Source organism: Giraffa tippelskirchi, chromosome 5, assembly GCF_054371585.1.
Source record: "Giraffa tippelskirchi isolate mGirTip1 chromosome 5, T2T-mGirTip1v1.2.pri, whole genome shotgun sequence".
NCBI classification, from domain to species: Eukaryota; Metazoa; Chordata; class Mammalia; order Artiodactyla; family Giraffidae; genus Giraffa; species Giraffa tippelskirchi.
In genome coordinates, this window is record NC_137279.1 from 44171263 (window position 1) to 44186378 (window position 15116).

The following is a 15116-nucleotide window of genomic DNA, read 5'->3' on the forward strand; positions in this document are numbered from 1 at the left end:
GACCCCTGCTTTGACTCTGCATTGTTCTGTGGCTGGTACACAATCTCTTTCCTCATTATATTTCCAAGATATTTTAGATTATCCATGCTAACGCCTTCTCCCTTGGCTATGAAGGATCTTAATTTTGTTTGTTCGAAGGAACTTCATGAAATGAAGGTTATGTCAATCCTATGAAATTATTATCCCAACCTAATAAGTCATAAACTTAATCTTATTCTCCTTCAGAATAATTGGAAAATCAGGCAAAATGTATTGTTTCAAATTCTTCCCAAAGAGAAGCTGAAGTCTAAAACAACTTTAAAATCAAATAAACAATAAATGGGCAAAACATGAAAAGGAGGGATTGAAAAAATGAAAGTATGTGGAAAAAATAATCCATGAATGTTCAAAGGGTGCACAATATTTTAAGTAAAAGTGTCTTAATAATGTGTATCTTGTAGCCTAAAATACTTTTTGACCATCATTAGGGGTAATCACTTTCTGGGAGAAACCACATCTTTTGCAATTTTAAAGTCATTTGCATAAAGAAGTTGTATATTATGCATATGAAGTTGGCAATATAAACAATATTCAAGCAACATAGGGCACATGAAATTACTTAACCTCAGCAAAATAGTTAATTTGAAATTGTAATTTTCCAAATTTAAAAGGTGTCAGGTTGTACTCCTAGAAATGTGCACTTTGGAAATTTTTCCTGGGTTAACTGGATTATTCAAAACATTTACAAGCACCCAAACTCTGCATTCCTGGCAAGAAAGCAAAAGTGGGAAATACTTGGGTCCTAGGCATGCATTTATGCATGCAATGATTTAGGGGCATAAATTCTGTTCCTGTTTATTCCAAGTATTTCCACATTTGCACAGTGATGAATATTAAAAATACTCTAAATTTTAAAATGCTATGTTCCTCTTACAGATGGATGGATTGACTGAGAACATACATATTTTAAGTTCCTTCTCCTGTAAGTGAAAAAGATAGTACGAAAATTTAGCATTTAAGGAAGACCAACATGAGTACAACAAAGTGATGCCTCTTTTAAAGAAAATCTTGGCAGACCTACTTAGTTTCGGGATGCCCTTCAGGCACATGTCAACTGATAACTTAAAAAAACCTTTTTTCTAATAATTTTTAATTTATTTTATTTTCCAAATAATTTTCAAATTGCAAACAAGCCAATCTTCAATCTAAAGTTGCTGTCATGCTTATAATGTAAATTACTGAGGTAGTAATTTATGGGATGAGACCCTGAGTCCTTAAAATGGACTGAGGGAGGAGATGCATTCTGGGTGAGCTGCAAATATACACTGAGAAGATGTGAATGTGCAACCTGTGACCTGATAGTATCTCAGTGTCCAGGATGTTTTTTCCTGTGGTTCTCAGTATCATGCCTTGCCCTGGAGCCCAGGTTCTAAGTACACACTCACTGACCTTTTGGTGCTTGTGCTGGAGATAGGCAGGTAGTCCATGACTGCAATGTACACGTATTGCTTGGCATCATCTATTACACTGTAGATGGCGTCTATGTCAAAGCTTCTGTTTTTAGGGCAAAAGAGTTTGGGAGAATTCTGTGAAGACACAAAAAACGAACTTTTAGAGTATTAATTTTTGCCATCTGGGGTTTTCTCTTTTTTGTTGTTAAAATTTGTTAAAAATTTAAAAATTTTTTAAAAAAAATGAATCTTGGCTTTTAGCCAATTTTTGCAAGTCTACTTTCTAGTTCTTTATGAGATTAGACAAACACATTTTCAGTTATATCAAAGTTGAAGCAAGTAGAAATCAAAGTGTGGTGGAATGAGTCTCAAATCTGTCCTTTAAGTTGGTTTTGGGAGGGAATTCTCGTTTTCAGTACACACATGTTTTATCTTTACAGAAGTTCTCCAGTTCTAAACTTATGTGACTCTGGCACACACTCATATCATGCATAGTTAATTTTCTCAGATATTACCATGCATAGTGTATATGTGTGTGTGTGTGTGTGTGTGTGTGTGTATACACACACACATACAGCAAGCTATTTATGCTAGAAGTCATTTCACTTGAAAGGTAATGTGGCCATAAAGATGTTCAAGACACATGGTCTAAAAATCTCGTTTTGTTTTTTCTTTTCTCCTATTTTTTCATCAAGTGAGGAAGAGGAGGGTTGATTGTGGAGAAAGGATCATCAGTAATTCTAGAGGAAAAACCAAGTGACTTATTAAGACGCTAAGCTCATAAGCAGAGACAAGGACTTGAGAGAAATGAACAAAGAGGCAAATTATACTTGAGATATTTTTCTTATGTTGCTCAAAGTGGTTTCCATTTTACAGAAGTATGATGTTTTTAGATAAAATTATTATGGAAAGGAGGGTTTCCCTGGTAGGCCAGCTGGTAAAGAATCTGCCTGCAATGCAGGAGACCCTGGTTCGATTCCTGGGTCGGGAAGATTCGCTGGAGAAGGGATAGGCTACCCACTCCAGTATTCTTGGGTTTCCCTTATGGTTCAGCTGGTAAAGAACCTGCCTGCAATGCAGGAGACCTGGGTTCAGTCCCTGGTTTGGGAAGATCTCCTGGAGAAGGGAACAGCTACCTACTCCAGTATTCTGGCCTGGAGAATTCTGTGGACTGTATAGTCCATGGGGTCACAAAGAGTAGGACATGACTGAGTGACTTTCACTTTTTTCATTATAGAAAGGAAAAGATGTACTTTGGTTTTCTTACTGGTTTCCCGCTGGACAAGACTGGAAGGAGCATTTCTGTAGTTTCTGTACTACTCTGACAAGCAAGACACCAAATGAAGGAACACAAACAAGGCAATCAGTCCTTAGTTGTTTAGTGGCTAAGTCGTGTCCGACTCTTTTGCAACTCCGTGGGCTGTAGTCCACCAGGCTCCTCTGTTTAGTATCAGAGGCCAAATAAATGGTTTCTGGAAGATTGCCTGGCGTGGCAGAACTGAGTCCTTCACCAAATGTTCTGCCAGTTATGGTGGCAGAGGCCCTCATGAATGCTTGGGAACAACTCCCCACCCTGTGCCGTCGGGCGTCCCTATCCCAGCATAGACAGCGGGAAGATGATGCTGTTGGACTGGATGCACAGCTGAGGAGGAGCATGGGGCTGAGGAAGGAGCATGTCGAAGGGCCACACCTACCAGGCACCCTTACTCAGAATGTTGTCCTGGCCAATGAGTATCAGAATAAGTTTTGGATTTAAATCACTTTTCTTTCGGAAGGAGGATGAACTTGTAAGTATTAAGAAACAAAAAAACAAATGCTAAAGGAGAGAAACCAGAACAAAGCGCCCAAAACAAAACAATAAAACATAAATTAAAAAACAAACAAAATCCAATGCTAGTCCTACACTTGTCCCCAGCACATACATATGCAGATACCCCATCCGTCACTAAGATAGACGGTGTGGGCTTCTGCAGTGTCTCTCACGTTGTCCTTCCCTTACTCCATATCGCTGTTTCCCTCATTCAGGCACTGGTGCTGTTTGCTGGGCACCACTTTTGTATATCTTCTGAACTCATTTCCCTGTCTCCACGATGCTTACAAGACAAACAAACAAATGTGTGTCTCTCTCAGGACCCCTGGTTTCTTGGAATTCAGCCTGATCTCACTGGGGCAGATGTATGCACGGCCTCTGTAACCTGGCTCTCCCGTTTCTGTCTCCCTCTTTTGCACACTATCCTGCCTTCTGTGTCCCAAACTAAGATAATCGTCAGTCCATGGCCCTGCTCTCACCTTGTCTGCCTCCATGTATTTGCTCCGGCCGGTCCCTCTGGCTGAAGTGCTTCCCTATCTTTACCTATCAGAGTCCTATACTTTCTCTAAGTTCAAGTTCAAATACTATCTCCTCCATGACATTAAAAAAAAGAACAAAAAACCCGTTTATGTTTGGCTGTGTCGGCTCTTCGCTGCTGCGCATAGACTTTCTCTAGGTGCGACAAGCTAGGGCTACTCTCCAGTTTCAGTGCTTGAGCGTCTCATTATGGTGGCATCTCTTGTTGGGGAGCACAGGCTCTAGGGCTCACAAGCTTCAGTAGTTGTGGCACACAGGCTTAGTCGCTCCGAGGCATGTGGGATCTTCCTGGACCAGGGATCGAACCTGTGTCTCTGCATTGGCAGGCGGGCTCTGAACCACTGGACCACCAGGGAAGTCCTGAAACATTTCTATATTGTCACCCAGAAGCTACTTCTCCTTTTTCTGTCTTCCCATAATGTGATTTATTTGTTATATTATTTAGAATATTGAAACTTAAAATCACTTGTACCTGTCTCATCTCCCTGCCTAGACGGCTACTATCTTGATTTTAGGAATTGTGTTTTACTCATTTTTCTATCTTCATTAATAAATGAATATTCAAATGAATTAATTCCCTCAGCCTGTTGGATCTGCTTTACCCAACGGGTAAAGCTTTCCACGAAGAAGCCAAGATCTGAGCTCTAGACAGGAGCCCAGGTCAACTCTGAAATGTGTCCAAATGCCCATATTTTTGCTTCAGTTAGGAATTTCCTGAACTTCCTTGCATGTTCCCAAAACTGGATTTGGGTTTCAAGGAGGAACAAATTTAGACACAGAGTCACTGGTCTCTTTCATTGGCTATCGTCTAATGAGTTTGGATACTGTGCTTTGGTGATGCAGCATTTACATGCTGGTGATGTGCTGGGTTCCAGCATTTATAACCTGTAGCAGGCTGGGCATGTCCCTTACATTTCCTGATCCTCTGTTTCCAGTGGGGTAAGAACAGTAACAAATCTTTCACTATGATCTGCCTTTGAGGCTTAAATAAGGGAATGGCCTACTTTTGGTCTGGATCTGGTCCTCTTCTGCACCTGATTTCATTCATTCATCAAATATTACTAAGTATTGATACCAGCCACACAACCAACTCTAGTCTAGGTACTTGGCATACATCAGTGATCAATAAAGATTCCTGCTTTGTGCAGTTTCATTCCAGCACATGCTACATTGTACTTCCTTCATTAGTCTGTGTGATTCTCTACCAGCTTGTGAGCTGCTTGGTTTTATGTCTCTGGAGCCTTGTGCCATGCCATGCTTAGCACGTATGACATGCTCAATAAATATTTGTGGAATGTGAGAGTGCTTCTTAGATTACTAAGTGTTGGAGTCTTGTGTGACTCCCCAACCTCTACTCCTAGTTGGAGTTGCTTTACTCTAGGTATTTCCTTCTATGTGTGAATAGACCCTTACTTGTACTTGTCTTGTTTCCTACATTCTCATTTCCTAACCCAATGCCTAGAGCATAGCAGGTGCTACATGTGTTTATTAAGGAAACACATGGCTATTTGTATTAGTACTTCTGCCCCTGGGGTCATGGTAGTACTTGTGTGTTCTCTGATCTGGCAGAGGAAATTAACTAGCTCTGCTTGTTTAATTAGAGAGAAGACTGTTGTTTTCTTATCATTCCTGGATTAATTTTCTGACCCTTGCACTTTGTAGTCCTTTATTCCAAAGCAAAATACAAAGAGAAGGAAAATACAGATCCTTTTCTTTGCTTCAGCTCTCAATGATCTGTTACCAATCAAGTGCTCTTGAGGCACCTTGATTATAGGTAATCTCTATTTCCTTCTTACATCAATAAACACCTTATATTTACATGTACCTTGTTTTGCATATTCATTAAATTCTTGCTTTAGTAGGGTTTTATTTCATATCAGATTCCTGGTTTAAAAAAATCCATATTCCATTCCCAGAATATATATGCTAAAATGTAATTAAACATGAAAAGACAATCTACAGAATGGGAGAAAATACTTGCAAATCATATACATCCTTGTATCTAGAATGTATAAATAACACTTACAACTCAATAACAAACCCCCAAGCAATCTAACTGAAAAATGAACAGAGGCTTTGATAGACTTTTCTCTAAAAAGATATACAAATGACCAGTAAGTGCATTAAAATATGCAAACCAAAACCATAAGGCAAATTTCACAAACACTAAGAGGGCTAAAATAGAGTGGCAACAGCAAGTATTGACTAAGATGTGCAGAAATTGAAATCCTCATTCATTTCTGGAGGAATTGCAAAATGGTGCAGCCAATTTTAAAAAGTTTGTCAATGCCTCAAAATGTTTAAGATAGAGTTACAACAGTACCCAGCAATTCAAATCCTAAGTGAAACTCAAAATAGCTGAGAACAAGTATTCAAATAAAAATTTGTACATGAAGGTTCATGGGAACACTATTCACAATAGTCAAAAGGTGAAAACATCTAAATGTCCATCAACTGATGGACAGACAGCAAAACGTGATATATCCATACAATGCAATATTATTTGGCCATAAAAGGACAAAGAACTGAGTCATATATTTTGAAACCATTTTATTAATACTAAGTGAAAGAAATCAGTTACAAGAGACTACATATTGTATCAATATTACTTCATTTATATGAAGTATCTAGAAAAAGGCAAATCTTTAGAGACAGAAAGTAGATTAGTGCTTTCTAGAGCCTAAGAGAAGGGGGAAATGGAGAGCAACTACTAACAGGAATGGCTTTGTGATATGGCTTTCTTTCTTTTGTGGTGATAAAAATATTTTAAAATTAGAAAGTGATAGTAAAACTCTGTGACTATACTGAAATCCACTGATTTTTACATTTTAAAAGGATGAATTTTATGGTAATAAATTATATCTCAATAAATCTATTGAAGTGTAGTTAAAATATATAGCTGAGATTCTAAAGGGAAATTTAATTATATTTTTCAGAGCAGCACCAAGTTCTATTCAACATCTGCCCTCACTCACTAAATAACTACAGTATACATGAGTGGTGGATGAATGAACCAAGCAATAAACAACAAGAAATTAAATCTTTCTAGCACCCAGATCAATAAAAACAGACCTTGAACTAACTAGTCTTTATCTTGGAAATCAAATGCATTATCTTAAGAACTCTAAAAAGCATGCTACAAAATAGGACAAAAAACCTCAGTCTGTTGTTACAAAATAGGATAAAAAAACCTCACTCTGTTGTTATAAAACAGGACAAAAAACCTCAGTCTGTTGTTCCTATCTTCTGATTTCAATAGGGAATGTAAGAAAATTAGAATGATTCAGCCCCAAGTTATTAAACATCACATACTTAAATCTAACCAAATACCTCTTTCTGTCCTGTGAAAAAACTAGAAATAATTTATATCTACATCACTATTTAAATTTATATATAAACATGCGAAGTTATTAATCACATAAAATCTAATTTTGGGAATGATAACTCTTAAAGCCCTCAAATATATATATTTAGTGTGTTAACTTACTGTTGGGACTGTAAGCTTAAAAAATATAATATACTATTTTAAGATAATTTATAACAAACATTTTGAACTTAAATAAATTTGCCTTGACATTTGTTTGGCACATATACTCAGAAAACTGTATGTATCCTGGAACTTTTTATTGATATTACTACTAACAGAACCAATCCAACATTTACTGCTGCTTTAGGGAGGCCTAAGGGAAGTACTGGAAGTAACAGTGATGAAGAGAGTATAGTATATGACCTTTGAAGCCTTATAAGAAAGTGGGAAAGTGAAAGTGAAAGTTGCTCAGTTATGCCTGACTCTTTGCGACCCCATGGACTACACAGTCCATGGAAATCTCTAGGCCAGAATACTGGAGTGGGTAGCTGTTCCCTTTTCCAGGGACAACTCAGGGATCCTAACCTAGTTCCCAACTCAGGGATTGAACCCAGGTCTCCCACATTGCAGGCAGATTCTTTACCATCTGAGTTACCAGTGAAGCCCAAAATAGTGGGAGAGATAATCAATAAACAAATAGCTACAAAAATGTGATTAATGTTGTAACAGAGGTGAGACCAAGGAGCTCTGGGCAAATGATACCAATTCCAATATTGGGGGGTTTCTGACTTTTATTTATCTTTTGTCTGTAAGATTTTATACTTCTGTAAAAAATGGTGTTGAATTGATATCTGTTGAACTGAAATTCAAAGGTAGGCTTGAGATATTAATATGAAATGGAAACTAAAATAACAATAATTTAAAATAATTAAATAAATAAAAATAGAAAACAAAGGTGCCGCATGGTTTAAAAGACCATAGCTTAAGGAAAGGAAAGGACTGTTAAAAAAGCTCAACCTATTTGGTAGCACTGGGCTTCCCCAGTGGCTCAGAGGTAAAGAATCCGCTTGCAATGCAGGAGTTGCAGGAGAAGGGGGTTCAATCCCTGGGTTGGGAAGATCCCTGGAGAAGGGCAAGGCAACCCACTCCAGTATTCTGCCTGGAGAATTCCATGTACAGAGAAGCCTGGTGGGCTACACAGTCTATAGGGTCACAAAAGAGTCAGACAGGACTGAAGTGACTTAGCACAAGGAATATAACAAAGCCCTTGCATTTTCATAGATTTTACTAAAGGCCTGGGCCCTCTCTCTGAAGTAGATATGTTAACTTTGGGGTCAACAAGGGAAGACTCCCCTACTTTTTTAAGGGTCAGAATTTAAATTTATGCAACAACCATATTCACTCATCTCTAAGATTCAAACTGTAAATTCAAAATCCAGCAATTATCTGAAATATACTTATAATTCACCTGTTTCTTGCTGCTTCCAGCTGTTCTGCTGGACCCTTGGGGTGTCATGTTATCATTTATGTTATGTTACCATTAATGTTGCCATTAATCTGGATTAAGGGTTCCTTGGAAAATTTCCTATTGCAACTAATCTACAAATTGAGAATAATATCTGATTTTCTTGTCTTACAGGGTTGTCTTAAGAGGAAACAAAATTGAATATATGCAATAATTTTATTAGTAAAATGCCTTAGATGATATGCTATATGCTGCTGCATTGTTTGACCTATACACATACCCAAAAAGGGAGCTTTTTAGTTCTATTTGGTGAAAATCTTCCATAGTCTATTTTATGTTATCACACTTACATGAATTTGTTTAAGACAAGCAACTTCAATTTTCTCTCTATCGCTACACTTCTAAAATTTCAGTAAGTGCTTTCATTTTAATGGGCAAAAAAGCTACTATTTCCTCTTCCATGAAAAGCTCTTCAGTGACATAAAAGTTCTTGGCAACTTGTAAGACAGTGGAGAAATAGCCATATTAAATTGGGAGAATGGTCCAGAGAAGTTTACCTGAGCAACAGGATCAATTCAGAAGCCTGATTCAAATAAAAATTCTTAGGTTTCACCCAGGTCCAGTGGATCAGATCCTGGTGAGGGTGGGGGAACTGTAAGCTTGCACTTTTTACTTACTTACTTATTTAAAAAAAGCCCCAAAACTAAGATCATGGCATTCAGTCCCATCACTTCATGGCAAACAGAAGGGGGAAAAAATGCAAACAGTGATGAATTTTCTTTTCTTGGGCTCCAAAATCACTGTGGATGGTGACTGCAGCCATGAAATTAAAAGATGCTTGCTCCTTGGAAGAAAAGCTATGACAAATCTAGACAGCATATTAAAATGCAGAGTCATCACTTTGCCAACAAAGGTCCATATAGTCAAAGCTATGTTTCTTTCCAATAGTCATGTATGGATGTGAGAATTGGACCTTAAAGAGTCAAAGAATCAATGCTTTCAAATTGTGATGCTAGAGAAGACTCTTGAAAGTCCCTTGGACTGCAAGGTCAAACCAGTCAGTCCTAAAGGAAATCAACCCTGAATATTCATTGGAAGGACTGACGCTGAATCTGAAGCTCTAATGCTTTGGCTACTTGATGAGATGAGCCAACTCATTGGAAAATATCCTGATGCTGGGAAAAACTGAAGGCAAAAGGAGAAGGGGGCGACAGAGTATGAGATGGTTAGATAGCATCATCAACTCAATGGACATGAATGTGAACAAACTCCAGGAGATGGTGGAGGACAGAAGGGCCTGGTGTGCTGCAGTCCATGGAGTCACAAAGAGACAGACACAATAGCAACTGAATAACAACAGTAACACAACGTATTTATTTATTTATAGTGTTTGGTTGTGCTGGGTCTTCATTGCTGCACAGGCTTTCTCTAGTTGCAGAGCGCAGAGGCTACTCTTCCTTGCAGTGTGCTGGATTCTCATTACGGTGGCCTCTCTTATTGCAAAGCACAGGTACTAGAGCATTTAGGCTTCAGTAGTTGCAGCTCCCCGTCCCTAGAGCACTGGCTTACTTGCTCCGTGGCACGTGGAATCTTCCCAGACCAGAGACTGAACCTGTGTTCCCCTGTGCCAGCAGGGAAGTCCCGTAAGTTTGCATTTCAATCAGGTTCCCTGTCTGGTTCTTAGATGCTTTAAAGTTTGAAGACCAGGACTGTAGGCTCAGATGTTTACATTGCCCACCTCAGCAATACTGTGGGGACAGCTGTGGTGCGTGGGCATCCAGGTGGTGGCTTCCAAGCGTAGTCAGAGGCTTGGAAACTGTGCCCTGGCCTTTTGGAAGGGCCTCTTGCCCTCCAGCCCCAGTCAAATACAATAGCTCTGCTTTTGTCTGTTTTATACACCAGGGTTTCCTCAGAGGGTTATATTGCTAAAATCGAGTTTGAAAATCATTGGTGAAAGGCATTGAAAATAGCATCTGGTGTCAGAGGACCTGGGTGCTTGCGTTTCTCTTGGCACCTGTCATCTGATGGTCTTCGTGCTAGTAGATAAACTTCAGTATCTTCATTTGAAACACAGTCATAATCTTGGGTCTACCTAATGGGTGATGGTGGGGATCCAACCAGATAATGCAAAGTATCTGAAACTAGGAATGATTATTAACAGGTATTGTTATTGTAACTAGGGTCAGCATGTGCTTGAGTATAAGAATGGATATATTTTAACTCTTCTAGGGATGTGTCAGGATAGACTGATTGAATTCATTTTTGCCCAACATAAGATTGCACTCAAACATTCCAACTTAATAAAGGGCTTTTGGAGGAAGGAGGGGAGGAGGAGGAGAAAAACACAGCAAAACTCACCGACACAAATGCTTGAGATTTGGTTTCATTCAACTGAAGCTGCAATTTCTTTTCATTGTCATAGACTCCATAAAGTCTCTTGGACCAGGTCTGAGGTACTCTGTTTTTGAATTTTAATGAACTATATAAAGCGAATATCCTTTGTAAATCTAGGACCAGGCAGCTGCAGTTGTAGAAGATGACACCGAGTTCTTTCATCTGTGAAATTAAAATCGAGAGCATCAATGCCATGTACATGTGATGGTGTTATTCTCAGACAAAAAATGCACAATAATGCAGAAATAGTGTTTTTTTTCTTGTAGTTGCTACACTCTAACAACTATATATGTGTATGCACATATATATATATGTATATATGTATATATACTGCATCTGTAAGTATGCAGATATAGTCATATTATGGTATACAGAAATGATGTGTCATTAAAATGCTTAAATATTTGAGAACTTTTGCCTGTTTTTGCATTTGAGATCTTTTTTAAAAAGATATATTCATTTATTTTTTTGGCTGTGGTGAATCTTCATTGCTGCACATGGGCTTTCCTTAGTTGCAGTGAGCAGGGCTTACTCTCTGTTACTGCGATCAGGCTTCCCATGGCAGTGGCTTCTCTTGTTGCAGAGCACAGACTCTAAGGCGTGCTGACTTCAGTAGATGCAGCTTGTGGGCTCAGAAGTTTCAGCTCGCAGGCTCTAGAGCACAGGCTCAGTAGTTGTGGAGGACAGGTTCAGTTGCTCCGAAGCATGTGGGATCTTCCTGGACCAGGGATTGAACCGGTGTCTCTTGCATTGCAAGGCAGATTCTTAACCACTGAACTACCAGGGAAGCCCTGCATTTGGACTCTTATGGATAATTTCTCCATATTCATCAACATATTTTATATCAGCTCCTCAGATTCTTTTCTTCAATATTAAATTTTTTGGTGTGAATCCTTAAATAATGCAGCAATATAAAGATAGACTTTCAGTTGCAGCACAACAAAATGGTTTAGATCATGGATTCTGGAGTCGGACTGCCTGGAATTAGGTTCCAGCCCAACAACTTTCTGACTGTGTGACTTTGGACAAGATACTTAATCTCTCACCATAATTTTCTTCTTCCATAAAAAGGAGATAATATTATTTATTTCATACAATTGCTATGATACATAACATGGTTAATATGTTTTTATGGGTAACATGGTTAATATGTTTTTATGGGCTTAGAATAGTGCCTATCACATGGTAACTGCTTAAAATATGTTAGCAATTTTTATTCTTATTAAGATTTGACAAGCCTCAAGAGTAAGAGGGGCTACCCTGGTAGCCTCAGCTGGTAAAGAATCCACCTGCAATGCAGGAGACCCCAGTTTGATTCCTGGGTTGGGAAGATCCGCTGGAGAAGGGATAGGCTACCTACTCCAGTATTCCTGGGTTTCCCATGTGGCTCAGCTGGTAAAGAATCTGCCTGAAATGCAGGAGATCTGGGTTCAAACCCTGAGTTGGGAAGATCCCCTGGAGAAGGGAATAGCTACCTACTCCAGTATTCTGCCCTGGAGAATTCCATGGACATTATACCCCATGGGGTCACAAAGAGTTGGACACGATTGAGTGACTTTCACCTTCAAGAGTAAGAAACCAATAGGATCTTGCAACAAAGAAATCATAGGGTGATGCATCTGCAAGCCAATGTGCCAAAGATTGCTGTTGACTGTCTAGCATGCAGGGCTTCCCAGGTAGTACAGAGGTAAAGAATTTGCCTGCCAGTGCAGGAGATGCAGGTTTGATTTCTGGGCTGGGAAGATCCTCTAGAGGAAGAAATGGCAACCCACCCTAGTATTCTTGCCTGGGATGGAGAAGCCTGGTGGGCTACAAACCATAGAGTCGCAAGCAGTTGGACACAACTAAGCAACTGAGCATGCATGCACATCCAGAATGTAATTGAAACAAAAAAAGAAAAAAAGACCTCTCTGTAATCCTGTGTGAACACTGACAAAACGTGAGCATTGTCCAAGCACAGAAATGACCGAAGAGCCCCATCCTAGTTGATATAGGTGACAGTTGCTTCTTTACCAGTCACAATTTCAACCTTAATTCATCCCCCCTCATAACTGATGGCTTATTAAAACACCTAATCACAAAGTGGACTTTCCTGGTGGCTCAGAGGTTAAAGCATCTGCCTCCAATGCGGGAGACCCGGGTTCGATCCCTGGGTTGGGAAGATCCCCTGGAGAAGGAAATGGCAACCCACTCCAGTATTCTTGCCTGGAGAATCCCATGGGCGGAGGAGCCTGGTAGGCTACAGTCCGTGGGGTCGCAAAGAGTCGGACACGACTGAGCGACTTCATTCACTTAATCACAAAGTTGTCCTATTCCCAATAGCATCCAATCCTAAGCTTCCTTATACCCTATTCCCTGCTTCCTTATACCCTCCCCAGCAAAACCTTGTACAAAGTCCAAACCCCATAGTACATCTTTCCTAAATTCAGCTTCCTTACACCCTGCAAGTGGCCATAGTGTCACTCTCTCTCCTTGAAACAAGCAACCTGCTCATCTCCAGCATGCAGGCTGGTTTTTGGCTTGCGGGCAATGACACCCCCTTATCTCCAGAACATTCACATCACAGGGTTATGCGTGCTGTAAGCAGACAAGTTCCTGCAGTAAGCACAGTGCCCAGCACTCAGCGTGTGTTGGCTGCTGTTCTTCTATCCTAAATCACACTGTGGAGGGAGTACCAGATAGTCAACATGGTTCCAGCTGAAACAGGAAGTGGCCCAGGAAGCAAAGCAGGAAGAATTTAGGGGGAATGAATAAATGAACGAAGGCAGTAACGGCTGTACATAAGGGCATGTCAGACACGACTTAGCGATTGAGCACGCGCAAAGGCATAAAGAAAGGCTGCACTTGAGGGAGAGACTTCACCCATTAAAGCCTAAAGTCAAGTAGTGCTTCTGAAAATTTTCAGTGTTGCTGAAATCTGTGATGTACCTTATGTTGGAATGCATACCGTCACACATTTTAATCTGGAAATCTAATGAAGGAATCCTTTAAAAGCTAACGTAAAATTTGGAAGCCATAAAATAAAAATGCTTATTTTAATGATGTCATAATTATGAATGATGTTTGTCCCTTTAGGTATGATCAGATAGAGGGAAGCGTATTTATAAACACTGTCAGCATTTATCATCCCCAGGGTTTCCCTTATGTACCGTTTATCATCATCAATATGCAAGAGGTCACTGTCTCTCTGTGCACGCTACTTAGATTTCCTCCAGCAGCTAATATTTCCAGTGACTGCATTCTAAACAAAGATTAAGTGTTCCTTTCCCCCTGTTGTGTAAGATACTTTTTGTGAGCTTTTCTCTGCAATGTCTGTCATCATTTTGCTGGGACTACATTACAGCTTTAGAATCCAAAGCCAATGAAACAAGCCAAGATTTGCCCTCTAGGGATATAAAGAGAAATTGACTTCTGTCTATCGTCCTCTCAATCTTAGGATGACTCAAACCCATTTCTAAATATATGTATTTGATTTAGGCTGGTATCAAGTGAAGATGGGGAAGAAAAGAAATCGGCTTTTGTTTTGGAGATCTTTCAGTCAGAGCCAAAATTCAGTACAGGTTTATGAACAGACATTTCTAAAATGCTGGCAGAGGGGGAAATAACAAAGATTGGGTTTCTGAAGAGCTTTTATGTCCAGATTATCAAAGGAACAAAAAGTTAAACTGATAGATTCTTTGACTGATCAGTTGAGGTACTCTGATGGGCTGCCCTGACTTTTCAGTTCAATCACACAACTGATGGTTGATTGAATGGCTCAACTGTTTGAGTAAAACTACCTTGAAAAAGCTGGAGATTTATCAGCTAATGATTCTTTGGAAGACAGTTATTCTTAGGAGGAGACTGATTCTCTTTTCCATGAAGTAGGAACGTGTTAGTGATCAACCCATAGATCTCAGAAAGGTTTAGGGCCTCAAACAATCTGGAGCACCCTGCCAAAAATCTCTTCTAAGGGTAATGATTTTATTTACAACTTAGGTTATATCAATGGTTCTCTTATGTCCCTTGCACTAGGATATTATGGGAGGCCCTGCTGAAGTGTTTTTTTCTTTCATTTTTTAGGATCCAATGAGTAAATTTTATTTGCAGTTTAACAATGTAAGCAACACAAAATTTAGTTCTATCATTCCAAATTTATTGGGGTTTTCACATAGGTTCTAATTATTTGTTTTT

General features: G+C 39.4%; 1 protein-coding gene across 1 annotated transcript in view; it reads right to left on the bottom strand.

Annotated features, from left to right (window-relative positions):
- PLD5 (phospholipase D family member 5) overlaps positions 1 to 15116 on the bottom strand; it is a 380049-nt gene that overhangs the window by 13818 nt on the left and 351115 nt on the right. Inside the window, exons 6-7 of the mRNA XM_081495441.1 lie at positions 10908 to 11105; positions 1429 to 1565 (exon numbers count right to left, since the gene is read on the bottom strand). Coding sequence (XP_081351567.1) covers positions 1429 to 1565; positions 10908 to 11105 — 335 coding nt within the window. The remainder of the gene's footprint in view (positions 1 to 1428; positions 1566 to 10907; positions 11106 to 15116) is intronic.